This window comes from Benincasa hispida, chromosome 1 (assembly GCF_027475165.1).
Source record: "Benincasa hispida cultivar pf3 chromosome 1, pf3_genome.v1.1, whole genome shotgun sequence".
NCBI classification, from domain to species: domain Eukaryota; kingdom Viridiplantae; phylum Streptophyta; class Magnoliopsida; order Cucurbitales; family Cucurbitaceae; genus Benincasa; species Benincasa hispida.
The window spans coordinates 26,134,590-26,155,337 of NC_143478.1; the positions used below are offsets into that span (position 1 = coordinate 26,134,590).

The 20,748-nt window shown below is 35.8% G+C and overlaps 1 protein-coding gene across 1 annotated transcript; it reads left to right on the plus strand.

The window, feature by feature from the left end:
* The first annotated feature begins 15,226 nt into the window (after positions 1-15,226).
* LOC120084792 (AAA-type ATPase family protein / ankyrin repeat family protein) lies at positions 15,227-20,064 on the plus strand. The gene is made up of 8 exons (XM_039040615.2): positions 15,227-15,675; positions 16,078-16,559; positions 17,222-17,332; positions 17,431-17,529; positions 17,642-17,752; positions 17,831-18,134; positions 19,025-19,164; positions 19,256-20,064. Exons 2-8 carry the CDS (start codon positions 16,422-16,424, stop codon positions 19,790-19,792), a joined length of 1,440 nt encoding a protein of 479 aa, XP_038896543.1. The 5' UTR covers positions 15,227-15,675; positions 16,078-16,421; the 3' UTR covers positions 19,793-20,064.
* The last annotated feature ends 684 nt before the right edge of the window (positions 20,065-20,748 follow it).

A 20,748-nucleotide genomic window follows, 5' to 3' on the forward strand; every position in this document is an offset into this window, starting at 1 on the left:
TCATAATCACCAAGTAGGAGGTGTTCCATAGACCGTCAACTTAAGTACCTCAAATCTTAGATAGGATTATATACCGATTGAGTTTGTAATCACATTTTACAAGGTATCGACCTATTTTAACTTATTAAAATGGGTGATTAACTTATATGAGCATGCAACTTATCTTTATTATGGATTTTAATGTCTAACTCAATTTTATAATAACTTATAAAAATTAGACATGCGAACATCCACAACATGCATCGAAGGCATGGCTGAGTCAGTTATTCTCGCAATTCAGATAAGATTCGGACTCTCTGAAAGCACGGTTCTTGCCTCCCTCCTTGGAGCTCGTCCATTCCTTGGGTGATCCCTTGTTCTTACGTTCGAGTGTTTGCTCGTCGTTTAGGCCGGTGAGTGAGATTTCTGCTCATTGCAGTCACCCCCGGGTTCTTCGCACCTGGATAGTACCAGGACCTTTGTGCCTTGGCCCTTGATAAGATAAACCCCCTATAACAAGCATTCTATACATTATAACAATTTATAACATATATATAATGCATGTAACATACTTCCTATGGTGGGATTTTAAATCTAAATGGCATACTATATGCACAAACATATTTAAATTTAAATACAACATACATCACATGCATAATTATTTAAATTTATACTGATATGGTTCAACTTTGGCATCCTAATCAAGCAAAATGGGTTGAATCGGTCCAAAAATGGTCAAACCAGACTGAATTGGTGCCGAACCGGACCGAAACTGAAGAAAATCGATCGAATCGACCCTTCTTGATCGTCCTCGCTCAAAAAACCAATTTAGTCCTCAATCCTCGCTGCTCGTCTGGTCCAACTTGTGTCATGATGCTTGGTTGAAAAACTCGTTTTATTCGATGGGCTGGGATGAACAACATCGTGACGCTTCATCCTAGCGTTGCAACGCTGTGGGAAATTCATCATATTTGGGAGCCACGAAGAACAGTGTTGCAAGGCTACCTGGACAGAAGCCATTCTGCAGAATTTTCTCCTCGACCTTGCTTGCTTCAATCTCCAAATTACAACTTAATTCGGACTCTAATGACTCCAAATAAATTACAGACTCTAGAGCACACATATAAGCTCATCAATCAAGACCAATTACAAATTTAACTTGGAAATCAAAGAGAAATCTGATGTTGAAATTGGAAAACCATCCATATCAGTCCAAAACATATAATATCATAAATTCACCCACCAAAACTCAAACTAATGTTAATTGAGTGCTTACATCATGCTCTGGTACCAATTGATGGGATACACAAGCATGTAACGGAAGCAAACATAATCAATAAGCACTCTAATTACATTTAATTTGAGATCTAAAAGCATGCTTTTGCAAGAAAAACACAAGAGGGTTTCTTTTCACATACCTTTGATGAATTCTTCCTTATCTAAGTTGCTCTTCGCGTTAATTCAGCTCCAAATTACAGTAAACCATAAAGAGATCTTCTCTACTATTATCAGCCTTGAATTTGAGTGGTGAAACTCGAATTTGAGTGAATTAGGTGAAGGAATTTTTGGGTTTGAGAGGGAGAAGAAAATGAACTAGCAAAACTGATTTCTCCAAATGCATCTTTAATGTTTTTAATAACCTTCTGTTAAACCCGGATTTCTATTTTCCTTACTTAAGCAAGTGATAAAAGGAATTAACTAAGTGAAAGTTAAATCCTAAGTTAATGGGAGGGAAATTTCTAAGTGTTAAGTAGATTTTTCTTTGAATAAATTAAGTTGAGCCTTAATTGGTAAAATTGTGATGAAATTTGTATAATAAGTAGGATGATGAAACAACTAGTGTGGAATGGGGATTCGAAAAGAAAAATATGGATTTGAGTTGAGAAGTTGGGAAAAAATAATAAGTAGGTTGAGCTAGTGTGGAATAATATGGAATTTAAGTTTGGAAAATTGGGGGAAAAAATCAGTTAAGTATGAAGAAATTAGGTGAAGTGAATTATGGCTGAAGAACTGAGAAAAATATGGGAACTTATTTTGGGGAAAATCTGGAAAAAACGTGTAGAAGTTGCACGGAGACAAACAATTCGCAGTAGCTAAGAGCGAGATCGTTGAGAGTGAGACCAGCGAGAAAGCTGGAGAGAGCGAGAGTGAAGAGAGTGAGACCAGCGAGAAAGCTAGAGAGAGCGAGAGAGAAAGCGAGATTGGAGAGAGCAAGACCAGCGAGATTGCTGGAGAGAACGAGAGTGAAGAGAGCGAAATTTTGAGCAAGAAGGGGAGAGAGAGCGAGACCAACGAGAAACTGTGAGAGAGCGACACTGCCGAGATTTAAGAGAGCGATACTGCCAAGAGTGGAAAGAGTGAGAGCGCCTATGCATTAGCCTTGCTTTGTCCGATTCGAACGTCATGCCCACGCCTCCCCTATGCATTGAACGGCCGAGCAAGCTTCTGGGCGATGTATTTGAACGCGTTGGGGTAGATTATGCATTTAAAAACCCTAATTTGAATACAAACAAAGCTTGAAGACGTAAGGGCAAACGTCAATTAAAATCTAGGTGTCCAATTAAGAGAAATTCTTAAACCCTAAGAAATTGTGTTGGATGCGTTTGGGAAGAACACATTGAACCAAGGTGAAGTCAGTTTATGTTGATAAAGGGAGGATTAAACATTTGACCATGCAGCCAAGTAGATGCTGTCAATCCCACGAGCAATTTGAACGCCTATAAATAGGGAGTTGGGTTTTCATTTTCAAATCACACAAAAATCATAAATTTCATAGAGAAAGAAGAGGGCAGTGAGGGTTCAGAGGAATGTGTCAATTTTAGACGAGGAGATCTTCCAATCTACTCGTGCGTTTGGAGTAATTCTAAAACCATCTGAAAGCTCTAGAAGTCTAGTTTTTAGAGTAGGGCTGCCGGAGGAAAAGGCTCAAAGGAACTAGGCTGGAAGTTGAAAAGAAGGCAGAAGGGTCAGACCGTCGGATTAGTCTAGGCCAGTCTTGAATATTTTGAGATTCCGGCCAAACCACGAGGAATTCTGAGCTGACAGTTTAGGATAAGATTCCTGAGACATTTTAGAATAAGTTTGTAGAAGGAAGTATTTCCAAATAAGGTTCGAAACTATGAGTAATCTAAGTTGAAAGTTGAATATGGATTCTAGGGGTAAAAAAGGGACTCGAGGAGCTACTAGAGTGAAAAGTTCCTAAGAGATCGAGGTGAGTGACTAAAATGTTTTCGAACTAAAACGTTTTAAACTTTTTTTTATTACAAACATTTTACAGAAATCATATTTGCGAAAATAATTCTTATGCCTACTAGTTTTATAAAGTGGTTTCCAAGCAAGATCTGAATTGTGTTGTGAACGCATGCCTATTGTTGAAAAACTATTTACATATGTTGATTTTATCCAGCATGCGTTACCATCTTTAAAGCCATGTTGTATATGTGTTATACTGTATATGCTTTAAAGAGAAAAGTTGTTTATAAATAGTTTTGATAAAATGCGATGCCGAAGTACAAGGAGAAGGCATCCACCCAACTAGATATTGAAGTACAAAGAGAAGGTATCTATTGGTATTGAAGTACGTTTGAGAAGGTATCAAGCCAACGGGATACTGAAGTACGTTGGAGAAGGTATCCTAGTAAGTCGATACTGGCCACAGGTGAATAAAGTCAGAGATTGAGCAAAAGGGTTCTCTCTGGACTAGCAGTTGGTGTTGGGATTATTTTACCAGTTATACAGTACTTTGATTTGAGAAATGGTTTTACTGTTTTATGTTTAAAACAACTTTATATAATTTACGCTTGGAAAATATTTATGCTACAAAAGTTTATATTTCAGATAAAACTATTTTCTGAAATTATGCATGAGAATTTACTATGTTTTCTCAGTCACTTACTGGGCGTAAGCTCACCCCATTTTCAAATATTTTTGTTCCCCCCCCCCCCCCCCCCCCATAGGTAGCGGTCAAATCTTTTGAAGACAACTCAGTATCTGCTCCGCCACTAAAGGACCAAAAGACTTGTAACCGTTTGCTAGGTGGTTACAGTTAATATTGTACACATGTTGCTATTGTTCATATAGGGGCTAGGGTTTGTGGGTTTTGGGACTTGTAAATCTAGTGTTATAATGACTCTAAACATATTATGTTTCTAAGTTAATAAATTGTGGGCCTAAAGATGTCCCGTTGCATATGAATTGTATTTGGTATCAGAGTTATTCCGCAAGAGTTATTAGGCAGTAAGTGTCAGTCTAAGGGTTGGTAACTGCTGTAGTCACGCCTTTCTTTAGGCTAAGAAGGTGGTCTGGGGCGAGGTGTGACAGTTTGGTATCAGAGCAAAAGTTTTTGGGACAATTGAGGAATTAGTTGATACCAACTTGGTATTAAAGGATGGGTTATACGTAAGTTTTGGAAAGATTTAAGCTAGCTTAGTACTAAAACATAAGAATTTGGGTGAAAGAGAGAGTTCATGCATTAGATTAAAGTCCCAGAGATAAGTCCCTAACATGTGTACTTAATAACTAGGCAAAGATGCTGAGGAAAAGAGGTAGACCAAGCAAGCAGACTGAGAAGAGGAATATTGACCCTACCAGTGGAGGTCCTAAGGTCTCGTCAAACCCAGATCCGAAGGGAAAAAGTATTAGAGACTCCGTAGAACAGGAGGCAACTTCTGAAAACGAGTTTAGTACACCAAAAGTAGGTGTAGATCCCCAGATGGAAGATCGAGTATTCGATAGAATTACTAAAAAATTAGCGACGAATGTAGGATCGATCCAAAATGATCCAGAAAAAAATTCGGCGTCAAGAGGCTGAAAGCTTTAGGAGCCACGACGTTCGATGGAACCACAGATCCATTAGATGCTAAAATATGGTTGGATTTTATTGAGAAGTATTTTAAAGTTATGAGATGCCCTGAGGACCATAAGGTCGAGTTAGCGGCATTCTTGCTGCAAAAAGGGGCTGAGAAGTGGTGGAAAGTAATAGAGGCTAGACGAGGTAGTTTAGAAACTATGACTTAGTCTAAGTTTAGACAAGTATTTGAGGATAAATACTACCCTAGTTATTTTAGAGAAGCGAAGAGGGAGGAATTCCTTAGGCTAACTCAGGGAGTAATGACGGTTATGAGCAAAAATTTACTGAGTTATCTCAGTATGCCCTTCCGATCATCGCGAAAGAGAGAAGAGGTGTAGGAGATTTGAGAGTGGCCTAAGAAGAAAAAAAACGTACACCTGTTACCTCTACATCTAATTGGGTGAATTTCACTCAATTAGTTGAGACCGCTATCTGAGTAGAGCGAAGTGTAGCGAAGGAGGATGAACTTCAACCAGGAGAAGGACAGTTTAGAGTGCCTGGAGAAACAAGAAGTAAAAAATTTAGATCCTCGTTCTCTGGATAGTTGGGTATAAGGAGCTTTGGAGGCATGAGCCAACAAAGTTCAAGTTGTAAGAGGTCAAGACCTGTAGCTAAACAAAGTGGTAGATCAGTATCAGGTCATGCTAGTGAGTCGGTGGCTAGTACGAGAAGGAAACTGCTGTGTGTAAACTGTGGTAAACCTCATACAGGGGTATGCTACGGTAATAGGAATGTGTGTTTCCAGTGCGGACAAGCTGGGCATTTCAAAAGAGATTGTCCTCAGCTAGGTCATGGAGCACAGAATGAGCAAAGAAGAGTTGCCCAGACTGTAAACCAACCTAGAACGACTGGAACTAGAGGTGAGGGATCCGGTGTAGCTAAGCAGAAAGGGTAGCTGGACGACCCTAACAACAACCGCAGCAGCAGCAAGGTAGAATGTACGCTATGACACACCAGGAAGGGGAAGAAACTCCAGATGTCATAACTGGTACGATAACTTTATGTAATCAATCCCTTTATGCATTATTTGATCCTGGTGTTACACACTCATTCATATCTAGTATGTGTGCATTACATATAGATAAAATACCTGAACGTATGGATGGAGAATTATTTATCTCTACGTCTGTAGGAGATACTGAAGTGGTACATGAGTATTATAGGAATTGTGAAGTAATTCTTGGAGACCAAAGTTTTTGGGTCGACTTGATTCCATTAGAATTACTAGAATTTGATGTTATCTTAGGTATGGATTTCCTAAGTAAACACTATTCCACTATGGATTGCTTTAAAAGAGAAATAGTATTTAGGAAACCCGGTGAAAAAGAAATAACTCTGGTAGGAAGTAAAAGAATACTCCCAGGAAGTTTAATATCAACGGTAAAAGCTAGAAAACTGTTGAGTAAAGGATGTGAAGCATATTTAGCATCTGTAATAGTTTCCAAAGATAAGAAATTAAAACCTGAGGATGTACCTGTAGTACAAGAATTCTTAGATGTGTTCCCTGAAGAATTACTAGGCTTACCGCCTGATAGGAAAGTGGAATTTATTATTGAGTTAATTCCTGGTACTGTACCTATATCCCAAGCACCATATAGGATGGCCCCAACGGAGTTGAAAGAGTTAAAAGTTCAATTACAGGAACTTGTGGATAAGGGGTACATTAGATCTAGTGTATCACCTTGGGGAGCGCCAGTCTTGTTTGTCAGGAAGAAAGATGGTACTCTTAGATTATGCATAGACTATAGACAATTGAACAAAATGACCATTAAGAATAAGTACCCATTGCCTCGTATAGATGATCTCTTCGATCAGTTAAAGGGAGCAACAGTGTTCTCTAAGATAGATTTGAGGTCAGGCTATCACCAGTTGAAGGTGAAAGACACAGATGTTCCTAAAACTGCATTCAGAACTAGGTATGGACATTTTGAATTCCTAGTAATGCCGTTTGGATTAACAAATGCTCCTGCGGTATTTATGGACTTGATGAATAGGATATTCCATCCTTATCTGGATCAATTTGTTATAGTAATCATAGATGACATACTAGTGTATTCCAGTAGTGCGAAAAAACACAAAGAACATCCAAGGATGGTATTACAAACTTTAAGAGAAAAGAAGTTATATGCCAAATTTAGTAAGTGTGATTTTTGGTTAAATCAAGTCATATTTCTTGGGCATATAGTTTCAGCTGACGGAGTTAGTGTTGATTCCCAAAAGATAGAAGCAGTAGTTAATTGGGAACGACCCCTGAATATAACCGAAGTATGCAATTTTCTGGGTTTAGCAGGTTATTATAGGAGATTCGTGGAGGGTTTCTCTAAGATAGCCTTTCCATTGACAAACCTAACCAGAAAAGATGCGAAGTTTGAATGGTCGCCAAAATGCGAGCATAGTTTCCAAGTGTTGAAACAAAGGTTAGTATCAACACCAGTATTAACTCTACCTACACCAGGTAAAGAGTTTGAAGTTTATTGTGATGCATCCCGACAAGGATTAGGATGTGTGCTGATGTAGGAGGGAAAAATAGTAGCCTATGCTTCGCGATAGTTAAAGAAGCATGAATGTCATTACCCTACACACGACTTAGTATTAGCAACAGTCGTGTTAGCTCTAAAATTGTGGAGGCATTACCTGTTTGGTGAGCGATATCATATATTTACAGACCATAAGAGTCTAAAGCATATCGTTGATCAAAAGGAACTAAACCTAAGATAGAGAAGATGGCTTGAATTGATTAAAGATTATGACTGTACAATTGACTATCACCCAGGTAAAGAAAATGTGGTAGCTGATGCCTTAAGTTGAAAAACTAGATCAGCTAGAGCTAGTATCAATTTAGTGAAGGGTACACTGATTCATGAGTTGTATAATGCTAGGGCAACATTATCAGTCGGTCAAACAGGAGGGTTACTAGCTTCATTTCAAGTGCGTCCTACTCTCGTAGAAGATATTCTACGTGAACAATTAAAGGATTCTAATCTTCAGAAGTTAGCTGAAGAAGTGGATAAAGGATTGAGGACGGATTACCAATTAAGAGCTGATAAAGTGCTATTAAAAGAAGGTAGAATATGCATACCTAAAGATCTACTAAGGGAGACAAGTATGAATTTGAGTTATTCTCATTTAAAGTTTGAGATAAAATTGTTATGTGGTAGATAGTTTGGTTCAACATCTAGCTTAGAGATAGCTAGCTGAGGTATCATTGGATAAACTAAGGAATTGATATTAGAGTAGCGCAGTGGAAACGTGGTAATAGACAAGGTTATAGGAGGTTACAACAGTGGTTGTTGTGAAACCTTAAACTAGAGTTAGTTCGAGTAAATTTCGTGGACGAAATTTTCTTAAGGGAGAAGTAAATGTTAAACCCGGATTTATATTTTCCTTACTTAAGCAAGTGATAAAAGGAATTAACTAAGTGAAAGTTAAATCCTAAGTTAAGGGGAGGGAAATTTCTAAGTGTTAAGTAGATTTTTCTTTGAATAAATTAAGTTGAGCTTTAATTGGTAAAATTGTGATGAAATTTGTATAATAAGTAGGATGATGAAACAGCTAGTGTGGATTGGGGATTTGAAAAGAAAAATATGGATTTGAGTTGGGAAGTTGGGGAAAAATAATAAGTAGGTTGAGCTAGTGTGGAATAATATGGAATTTAAGTTTGGAAAATTTGGGGAAAAAATCGGTTAAGTATGAAGAAATTAGGTGAAGTGAATTATGGCTGAAGAACTGAGAAAAATATGGGAACTTATTTTGGGGAAAATCTGGAAAAAACGTGTAGAAGTTGCACGGAGACAAACAATTCGCAGTAGCTAAGAGCGAGATCGTTGAGAGTGAGACTAGTGAGAAAGCTGGAGAGAGCGAGACCAGCGAGAAAGCTAGAAAGAGCGAGAATGGAGAGAAAAAGAGAAAGCTGGAGAGAGCGAGATTGGAGAGAGCAAGACCAGCGAGATTGCCTGGAGAGAGCGAGAGTGAAGAGAGCGAGATTTTGAGCGAGAAGGGGGGAGAGAGCGAGAGTGGGAGAGAGTGAGACCAGCGAGAAAGTGGGAGAGAGCGACACTGCCGAGAGTGAAAAGAGCAAGAGTGCCTATGCATTAGCCTTGCTTTGTCCGATTCGAACGTCACGCCCACCCTCGCCTATGCATTGAACGGCCGAGCAAGCTTCTGGGCGATGTATTTGGACGCGTTAGGGTAGATTATGCATTTAAAAACCCTAATTTGAATACAAACAAAACTTGAAGATGTAAAGACAAACGTCAATTAAAATCTAGGTGTCCGATTAAAAGAAATTCTTAAACCCTAAGAAATTGTGTTGGATGTGTTTAGGAAGAACACATTAAACCAAGGTGAAGTCAGCTTATGTTGATAAAGGGAGGATTAAACATTTGGCCATGCAGCCAAGTAGGTGCTATCAATCCCACGAGCAATTTGAACGCCTATAAATAGGGAGTTGGGATTTCATTTTTAAATCACACAAAAATCATAAATTTCGTAAAGAAAGTAGAGGGCAGTGAGGGTTCAAAGGAATGTTTCAACTTTGGACGAGGAAATCTTCCAATCTACCCATGCTTTGGAGTAATTCCAAAGCCATCTGAAAGCTCTGAAAGTCTAGTTTTCAGAGTAGGGATGTCAGAGGAAAAGGCTCAAAAGAACTAGGCTGGAGGTTGAGAAGAAAGCAGAAGGGTCAGACTGTCGAATCAGTCTGGGCCAGTCTTGAAGATTTTGAGATTCCTACCAAACCACGAAGAATTTTGAGCTGACAGTTTAGAATAAGATTCCTGAGACATTTTAGAATAAGTTTGTAGAAGGAAGTATTTCCAAATAAGGTACGAAAGTATGAGTAATCTAAGTTGAAATTTGAATCTGAATTCTAGGGGTGAAAAAGGGACCCGAGGAGCTACTAGAGTGAAAAGTTCCTAAGAGATCGAGGTGAGTGGTTAAAATGTTTTCGAACTAAAACGTTTTAATTTTTTTTTTTTATTACAAACGTTTTACAGAAAGCATATTTGCGAAAATAATTCTCATGCCTACTAGTTTTATAAAGTGGTTTCCAAGCAAGATCTGAATTGTGTTGTGAATGCATGCCTATTGTTGAAAAACTATTTACATATGTTGATTTTATCCAGCATGCGTTACCATCTTTAAAGCCATGTTGTATATGTGTTATATTGTACATGCTTTAAAGAGAAAAGTTGTTTATAAATAGTTTTGATAAAATGTGATGCCGAAGTACAAGGAGAAGGCATCCACCCAATTAGATATTGAAGTACAAAGAGAAAGTATCTATTGGTACTGAAGTACGTTTGAGAAGGTACCAATCCAACGGGATACTGAAGTACATTGGATAAGGTATCCTAGTAGCTTGATACTGAAGTACAAGGAGAAGGTATCTGAGCAGTAGTACCCAATGTGGCCACAGGTGAATAAAGTCAGAGATTGAGCAAAAGGGTTCTCTCTGGACTAACAGTTGGTGTTGGGATTATTTTACTAGTTATACAGTACTTTGATTTGAGAAATGATTTTACTGTTTTATGTTTAAAACAACTTTATATAATTTACGCTTGGAAAATATTTATGCTGCAAAAGTTTATATTTCAGATAAAACTATTTTCTGAAATTATGCATGAGAATTTACTATGTTTTCTCAGTCACTCACTGGGCGTAAGCTCACCCCGTTTTCAAATGTTTTTGTACCCCCCTCCCCACAGGTAGCAGTCAAATCCTCTGAAGACAGCTCAATATCTGCTCTGCCACTAAAGGACTAAAAGACTTGTAACCGTTTGCTAGGTGGTTACCGTTAATATTGTATAGATGTTGCTATTGTTCATATAGGGGCTAGGGTTTGTGGGTTTTGGGACTTGTAAATCTAGTGTTGTAATGACTCTAAACATATTATGTTTCTAAGTTAATAAATTATGGGCCTAAAGATGTCCCATTGTATATGAGTAGTATTTGGTATCAGAGTTATTCCGCAAGAGTTATTAGGCAGTAAGTGTCAGCCCAAAGGTTGGTAACTGCTGCAGTCACGCCTTTCTCTAGGCTAAGAAGGTGGTCTGGGGCGGGGTGTGATACCTTCAGCATGCAAGCACTTCAAAAACTATTAATGCCAGTAGCTGCTTTAGAAAACAAGTGGGAATTGTGTGTGTTTGTGGGAAGACCACCTCCTACTTGGAGGAAAGTGGGAAATTCCCACTTAAAGCTTAAATTTTCAAAAATCCTAATTTCCAATTTGTTTGAATTAATTCTACAATTAATTAATATTTGATTTAATTAATTCTCAATTAATCAAATCTAAAAAAAAAATCCAATTTCTTAAATTAATTTAAAATTGGAAATTAATTAATTTAATATCAAATATTAAATTAATCACACACTTCATTTTAAACATGTATCCTATTCATGCAATTAATATTTAAATATTATAAACTCTCCAATTTTGTTTAATTTCAATAAATTAAACGTTAATTATATTAAATATAATTAAACAAACCCTAATTTGATTTTGAACTTATTCAAATTCAAACCCTAATTCAATTTGAACAATTGAAATTGATATCATTCTATATTCACTTAATTTTATAATTCAAGGTGTTCATGTTCTATGATCTAATAGAGGGACCTTATGGACCTATAGGTCATGAGCTCCAACGATTAAGATTAATTGACTAAAACTCTTCAGACGAATTAATCAATGTTCGTTAACTATCGAGTCACACCACTATAGCTCGATAGTTGCACTCTCCTCACTGTAGATATATTTCTGTTCCCATGATATAACAATAACCAGTAAGTCAACTCTTCACAGGTTGTTCATAATAATGGCTGGATCAATATGTTGTTTTACCCCGATATTATGTCTTGTTCCTTAAGTTCTAACTGATCCTCTAATGAACAATTGGTTTATGATCTAATTACTAAAATAGATCCTTCTCGGTCCAATAAGAGGGTAGGGCCCCTTGTTCAAGACCTGGATTCAGTATTTAAGAGAACAACCTTTCTCCTATCCCTAAATCGGGTAGACGTGAACTCCATCTTGCACCCTATGTCCCTAGCTATCTACCCGGTTTTACCCTTAAAATGGGAGGCTTATTGAGCCCATGCTGTTGAGCCAACCCCCATCCATGTAAATCTAAGGATAATCCCGAATAAACAGGAGTTCATAGTTAGCTCAGGATTAAGATCGAGTTACCTAGGTCATCTAAGCAAAATAGTTAGTTTTTAAACAGTAAACATCATTATAAAGTAAGAGTGACTTATTTCTTGATCCGATCTTATGCAAACTCATTGCATAGAACGCCCCCACTTCTCATTTCAATACATGAACGAATCTAGATCGCTTCGTTTGTAGTATCTTCACAACAATTTGTAATAGCTACAGAGTATGCCACATCCAATAGTGTTACCAGAATAAGGTACCCAACCTTAATCATATACTATAGACCGTTTTGGCTATACTCGAACTTGATCCATTTTATGTCTTTACATAAAGTTCAAGTATTCATGTAATAGCTATGGATTTTAGCTTATTGGATTTAGAATGTATGAATGCAATTTAAAGATTCAATAACAACTTTATCGAAGAAATGTTGAATAACATCTTTATTGATAATAGAATGTGTTTAATCTTACAAACTGCAAGTTTTAGGACACATAACCCAACAAATTTGTTATATTTGATGATATTGATTCTCCATAATGCCTTCTTGTGCATATTTCTTATCCTTTTAGAGAGAGTAATTATTTTTTTTAAGTAAACATATGTCTCTGAAAATATCTTTGATATTTCTACTCTAAGTTCATTTATGTGTTGAATGTCTTTTTGTCCATTATTAAGAGGGAATGTTCAATTGGTTTAAAAAATGGGAGAAATTTATGAAATTGATCTTAAAATTTGTATTATGCCTCTTGAATTTACAATTTTACTTATTTTTAGAAGGCATGTTAATAGGATAAGAAACATAAAAATTATGTGTTCATGATTTTAGGAGAAGCTTTCATGTATTTATGTTATTTTTCTTCATTGTCCTTTTTTGATGAGTATGCTAGATGGGATGACTAAAAAATTAGGCAAAAAAAGTGAAATTACCCCATTTTTTTAAATAATGCTTAATGATCACTTGCTGATGTCAAATTCGGGTGAAGTTACTAAAATATACTCGTGCGCATGCGGAAAAGTAGTCTCGCTCTCGTTATGGCTCGTTTCGCTCTCTCTTCTTTATCTACTCATAAATCACTGTGTTTCTCCCTCTCACTCATCTCGCCCTCTCTCTTTTTTCACTCACAAAATCACTATGTTTCTCACTCTCGCTCTCTCTTCGTTTCCTTAGTACAAAATCACTCCCCTTTCTCGCTCTTGCTCACTAGAGTTGGGTTGCGTCGAATTGCCCGTGTGGACTTACCGTGTCGGAGAAGAAGAAGATGACGTACAGAGGAGAAGAAGAAGACGACATGCAGAGGAAGATTTCTCGCACCGAAGAAGAAGAGGAAAAAGATAGAAGAAGGGCAATACCGTAATTCACATAATCATGACATTAGCAAATGAGCATTTGACATTTTTTTTAAAAAAACTAGGTCATTTTCCATTTTGGACCTTTAAAATGGATCTTTTAGGAAATTATCTATTTTTTTATTGATTCCAAAAGGGGGAGAGGTATTGAGAACAACGAAAGCATGTTGTTAATGAACATTCATTGTTTTGAAGTTACTTGAAATTATGTATGTGTGTTGATTATGATTCAAGTTCACATTTTATATTACACACCAATTTGGATTTCATTTTTCTTGATTTGTTTGACATCATAAAAAGAGGAGATTTTTTACTTTTTGACCCTTAATCTCAAATTAATTAATTAATTAAGATTTTGATGATAACAAACTCGAATTAATTTATTAATAATTTGAGTATTTTGAAGTGTCTATTGTGTAGAGCTCGAGACAACGATTCCGACGCCTCTTGATCACCCAAATTCAAATTAGAGTTCAGATGAAAAAGATATAGCAAAAAGAAGCATAATGGAAAAATACATCGAGATGGTGACGTGACAAATTAATCATCAAATGAGACCAATTAGAGATGGCCACGTGAAGCGGGTGAATGACACATATGACCTTAAGTTTGCAATTGATGGAATTTGGTTTTCCTTTAAAAAAATTTAAAAAAAAATGATTTTGCAAATTAATAAAAAAAATTAAAAAGAAAAAAAATATGACCCAAACGGTCAATTTGTAAAAAAAGAAAAAAAAAAGGAAAGAAACCTGCTTAGGTTTCTGTTGAAGATATATATAAAAAATTATATATATTTTCTTATATTATTTAATTAAAATAGATATTACCAAGATTGAATTTAACTAATTATAAAAATGATTATCGAATTATAATTAATATGATGTTGTTTAAATATATTAATGGGTTAATTTTAATTATAAAGTACTCACTTTTTAAATATTTATAATTAAAATTATTATTGATTCTTAATTAATCAATTTTTATCAATATATTAAAAGAAAATTATTTCAGATGGCAAAACTATTGAAAATATTTATAAAATGTAGCAAAATTTCAGAATTCATTAATGATAGATATTGATAGACTTTTGTCCGGGTCTATTAAGAATGTGTATATATCATCTCACGTTCTATATCAATGATAGATATTGATAAGCCCTGAGGGTCTGTTTGGGAGTCCAACATGAGATGATATATCCTCACGTTCTATATAGTGTTTAGAGGCCCATTATCTTATCTCACCAATTTTAATTGTTTATGGACCTATTTTTGGAACGTGTTTCGTATCTCATTGTCATTTTCCTTCCCTGTATCATATATCATCTTAGTGCTTGAACCTATTCGATCATACTCGATCGTTCGTACTCGATCAAAACTCCCCAAACATCAGAACTCTCCAGACATCAGAACTCTCCACATCCTATATCATCTCAGCATCCCAAATAGCCCCTATATTTTGATTCTGAAATTTTGCTATATTTTGATTCATTTTCTATATTTGAAAATAACCCTATATTAAATTATATTTATTGTTTAATTAATTAATCTATTAAAATTATAAAAAATTTCATGTTTAATTTCATAAATTAAATACAAACATAATTTTTGTTCATAAAACTTTAATAGTCTTTTCTATGCATAATCAAACATAGTCATCTTTGATTCTCATACATCATTTTTCAAGGCATCATTTATTTCCAAATATCTATAAAATCTTAAATCAAATGATCTCTTAACAATTTTATTAAATCTAAATTGATTCATTTATTAAAATTTAAAGGTTTAATTGATATAATTATAAGTTTCATGTAGCAAAACGTAAAATAATAGTCTAGGAAAACAAATGGTTATAGTTAGATGAAATTAAATTCACCTTTATCCACGCGCTTAAGATTTTGTGTCAAAAGTTATATTTGGTATCAATTAAATGACAACCATAGAATTGGCGGTCCTCTTCCCTTTGTTCAATAATAATGCATAAAATCCATGGAAAATAGGAACGATAGAAAGGCAAAAATCCGGCGCCAAGGAACGTGGGTATGCAACTGGCCACCATTGTCGCCACTTGGGTTCTTCGAACCGACAAATCCCTTTTCTTCTCTCTTTCCTACTAGCATTCGTTTCCCCGCCATCCACGCCCCTTTTGCGCCATATTTCTTCTTCATTTCTTCTCCGTTTCTCTCTCTTTTTGCCTCTTTCCAGATCCCTTTCTATCTACCATCTTCCCTCTTTCCACATAATCCACATTCCAGCAGATCTCTGTTTCAGGGTCCTTCGTTCACTTTTCTGCTGCACCTCATCTGGGCCGATCGCTTTCTCATCGAATTAAGAATCCTCACTCCTCGGTGAGTTTGTTTTCCTTTTACCATTTTCAGAATTTGGGATTGATAAATTGATTGTTCTTTTTAGTTCAGTGTATTGTTTATTTAGATCCATCGTTTGCAGATCTTATATGGGCAAGGCTTCATTATTTGTAATTTTGTGAATTGGGTTGTTTGTTGATGATGAAATAAGGATCCCCTTTATCTTACATTCTCGTATCGATGTCAACTGTCTTGATGGATGATATACTTTTCAAATACGTTGTGTGTACTTGATGTGTACCAAACCAAAACGGAACTTTTTATTGATAGTTCAGATTTTCCTTATTCTTCTTCTATAAAGTGTCCTGTAATTTGATGGGAGTTGTAATCTTATGCCCTGACCATTTTATATCTTCTGAAGTTTTTCATGTCTCTTGTAAGCAGGGTGAGGGTTTCAAAAGCTTGACTAAGCACAGGGGGATCACCCTGTGAGGAGCAAAAACTTAACTTGCTGATGCAAAGAAGTTGTGGTGGGTTGGGGGCTTTCCTATTCAGAATAGCCCATTGATGAGAGATTTCTTTTTACATATTTTTTTTTGGGACAAGAACATAGATAATCTAATCTGATTTGTTGGGAAAAAGTGTTGTTGCCATTTCATTTTTTTTGGTGGAAAGGAGATACTATCTACTCTTCCCTCTTCTTTGAGATCTCCTTTTCTCCCTCTACCATTTTCCTTCATCTGATTCTTTGAAGGTGTAGTTAGCCTAGCCATATCCAATTTGAAGATATGCAGAAGCCTCAAGATCATCGGTCAAGGTCTACCAAACCCACTACTATACATGGCTATGCTCAGTCTGGGGACGTTCTTAGCCTTCAAAAGCTGCTTCGAGAAAACCCGGGTCTTCTTAATGAAAGAAATCCTTTTGTATGGTCTCTTTCTTGTAGAACCTTTTAGTATTCCTGCGAAATTTCTGTTGTCATTTTCATTTTAAGTTTGTATATTTGTTCATTGGAAGTGACCCTCTTATCATCTAATGTGAATATGAATTGCTTTGGTTATATGCATGAGATAAGGACTTCTTTGTGCTTTCTGACTCCTTGTGCTTTTTGTTGGCTCTATATGAAAATTTTGGTGCTCAGCGTAATTTTAATGCTGGGCATGAATTTCTGGAGTATATTATTTTTAGCACTTGATATAACTTTTATGTGATCACCATTTCCAATATTTTCCATCCGGGATCTCTTTGGGCTTCTGTTACTCATCTTTACTTTTAACATCTAAAGATGTTATTTGTTGATTGATCCCATGTTACCCATTCAGTCATATCCCTTCGCCTTCTTTAATATGAATTCTAACAATACTTGCTGGTGTTGAGAATATCAGTTTTCATTTTGAGTACTTTGTCTCTGTTTCATACTTCTCTTATTAATACAATGAATAAAATTGTGCCATATCCTTTTCTAGCAAATTCCAGTGCAGTTTCTTGCTCCTAATTTTGTATGATTCAGGATATTGAACCAAATTTTACTGTTGTTTTTTTTTTTAACCTTTGGAGTGAAACTCATGAATTTCAATGCCTACTTCAGATGGGACAGACACCACTTCATGTTTCTGCTGGCTATAATAGGGCTGAGATTGTTACATTTCTTCTTGCCTGGAAAGGCCCAGAAAATGTTGAGTTGGAAGCCAAAAACATGGTAGGTATATACATTCTTTGTTGGCGGTCGTGTTTTACATGAAGTTGGACCATAGTTCTCAATTATTAGTTAGAGCTAATATTCTCAACTCTCTGCAGTATGGAGAGACCCCATTGCATATGGCAGCAAAGAATGGGTGCAATGATGCAGCACGGGCGCTACTAGCTCATGGCGCTTTTATTGAAGCCAAAGCAAATGTGCTATATATTGTCTTTTAATTATCTATATTTCATTGGTTTTGTAATGAATTACATGCGTCTTGGTGGTTTGTTGGTTGAAGTCTCTGCTTTTGTTTATTCAATTATGTAGAATGGTATGACCCCATTACATCTTGCTGTCTGGTATTCACTTCAATCTGAAGACTGCGCAACTGTTGAGACTTTACTCGAATATAATGCTGACTGTAGTGCGACGGATGAGGTAATATCTTTTCAAAATTTGCTTGCAGTATTTTGTGTTCTCCAATGTACTACTTTGTTGATATTTTCTTAAATGCAGGAGGGTATGACTCCACTAAACCATCTGTCACAAGGCCCATGTAGTAAAAAGTTGAGGGAATTGTTGAATCGGCATTTAGAAAAGCAGAGAAAGCGAAAAGCAATTGAAGCATGCAGTGAAACTAAAGCAAAGATGAAAGAACTTGAAAACGAGCTATCGCATATTGTGGGTTTGCACGAGCTCAAGATACAGCTTCAGAAGTGGGCTAAGGGAATGCTTTTAGATGAGAGACGTAGGGCCCTTGGCCTCAAAGTTGGCACCAGGAGGCCCCCTCATATGGCATTTCTTGGCAATCCTGGAACAGGTAATACTTAAAGGAGGCAAGAGTTTGGCACAGCTATTCTTTTTCTTTCCTCTATAAGTGATCCTGCACCCCCACGGGACTTCATATTAAGCGTTTGAATCATACATCAATATTTACTTATTATTAGTTTCAATATCCATTTAAGTTGAAATTCTAACAACTTTTTTTTACCTATAATGTCTTTGTTTACTGTTAGGTACTAGATATTTAGTATGATGTTAGTTAAGGGGTATAAAGGTAATTAGATAGATAGGTAGGTAGTTACTGGTAGTTATTGTATAAGGATAGTTACTACTTGTTATAAATAGGGGGAGGGTAAGTGAGTGAAGGGGGGTTGTTCTAATCTAGGGCTTGGGCGAGTACACTCAAGCGGGTGGTTCCAAGTTCCTTAATACTTGGGTTTATCTTGTATTTCTTCATAGTTATATTTCAATATATTCATATCTCCTTGTTAGATAGTATGCTAACATTTACATATATAGTTTCATTAGTAAATTATACATGGTATTCTTATGTATAATTAATATATATATTTTTAACAAAAGTAATTATACGTTTTCATAATTATTAAATTATACTTTTCTTTACCAAAAAGATTATTAAATTATACTCTTCTTGGGGGAAGGTTATCTTCCCATCTCGTTCTCTAAATTAGACAGAATATAAAAATGTTATTTTATTATTATATTGTTCTCTTTCGTAATGGCTTTTCATTTTTAATGATTTTTTCCCACTTTTTTCACATGACATTCGTATTGCTTATTTAAATCACAAAGCATCTATTCTTTTTGGTTGTATATGGTTGCTTACATATTTAGCAGTTAGCATTAGGTAACAAAACTTGTGTTAAACTGTTATGTTTCACTTATTGCTGTTATTATTTTTGAAAGGTAAGACTATGGTCGCTCGAATTCTCGGAAAACTGCTTCACATGGTTGGTATCCTACCGACGGATAAGGTAACAGAAGTACAGAGAACAGATTTGGTTGGCGAATTTGTTGGTCATACTGGTCCAAAAACCAGGAGGAAGGTACTCCACACATGCATTATAGTTGTACCCTCTTTTTCAAATTTATTTGGAACATTGCTTTATGTATGGATGCCATCTCTTTGACTTGCAGATCAAAGAAGCAGAGGGTGGAATTCTTTTTGTCGACGAAGCCTATAGACTGATACCAATGCAGAAAGCGGACGATAAGGATTACGGTTTGGAAGCATTGGAAGAGATCATGTCTGTCATGGACAGTGGGAAAATTGTAGTCATATTTGCTGGGTACTGCGAACCAATGAAGCGCGTAATAGCTTCAAATGAAGGGTTTCATCGACGGGTAACCAAATTTTTTTACTTTAACGACTTCAGTTCAGAGGAATTAGCAAACATTCTCCATATCAAGATGGATAATCAAACAGAGGATAGCTTGTTATATGGCTTTAAGTTGCATCCTACTTGCACCATAAAAGCCATTTCCGACCTGATCGAGAGAGAAACGCAAGAAAAGCGGCGTAAGGAGATGAACGGTGGTCTAGTTGATCCAATGCTAGTAAACGCGAGAGAGAATTTGGATGGTAGGCTCAGTTTTGACTGTATAGACACAGAAGAACTACGTACTATTACAATGGAAGATTTAGAGGCAGGCCTTCGTTTACTAATACAGTAAGACTAATATTCAATTTCAAATGCTCCTAGTGCATTCTTTGTGTGGTGATGAGGCTGATTTGGAGCTGTAGGCAGCATCTGTTATTATCACTACAGCAAACTTAGATGACTTGTTTGGAGATTCTAGGTGATTTTTTTGTATTCTCTTTGTAATTCGATGGCTTGTGATGTTTTGGTATGTACTGGTTCATTTTATGTCCCATTCTTTCGATTTTTTAATGTTGAAATGTAGCTGTTGAATAAAATTTTGAATATAAGAGATTATTGTTGCCATTGTTGTTGATGGTGTTTCTGAGTAATGTAACACCCTCCTTCAGTCCCATCTTTGCTCTGAGTCTAAAGTTGGTGTTTTGAATAAATATAAATGAGAATTTTGTATAAGAATTCTCAGTTATTTTTTAGACAAGTTGAATATATTTTTTTTAAGACAGGTGGAATATGACTGTATGAGGATTTGATCTCCAAGCTTTAAATCCGACCTTAAAAGAAATGAATTCATGTACTCCAACCTTAAAAGAAATGAATTCATGTGAATGATTGCTGAGTTATGTTTACTTTGCACAGTTCAACACACACACACTTTTTGTAATTAGTGTTGGCCTCCACTGGATGAATACCATAACATTGAGAGGTGCTATTAGTTGTAAAATTTATTTAAGGGAAAATTATAATTTCTCTTCGAGTTTTGAAGGATACGATTGTGGTCCTCATTTTTAAAATTTAATGTATTTGATTCATGAGTTTTTAAATTTAACATCTTTGAGTTTCAGATAAATTGGAGTTAATTATCTTAAATTGTTGGGTTTTAATTTAATTTAATTTTTGGATTTTGGAGCAACTTAAAATAATTGAGTAGATAATTATTTTTTTGTGGTTTTAAATTGATTTAAATTATTTGAAGGATTTAATTTATATCAAATTGATGAATTTTGTGCCTTTTAATTTTGGTTTTTCGAG

Excerpts from the sequence above, each read along its gene's own strand:
- LOC120084792 (XM_039040615.2), top strand. The coding sequence starts at position 16,422 with ATGCAGAAGCCTCAAGATCATCGGTCAAGGTCTACCAAACCCACTACT. Across the intron at positions 16,560-17,221 it reads TTAATGAAAGAAATCCTTTT|ATGGGACAGACACCACTTCA; the intron begins GTATGGTCTCTT and ends TGCCTACTTCAG. Across the intron at positions 18,135-19,024 it reads TCTTGGCAATCCTGGAACAG|GTAAGACTATGGTCGCTCGA; the intron begins GTAATACTTAAA and ends TATTTTTGAAAG.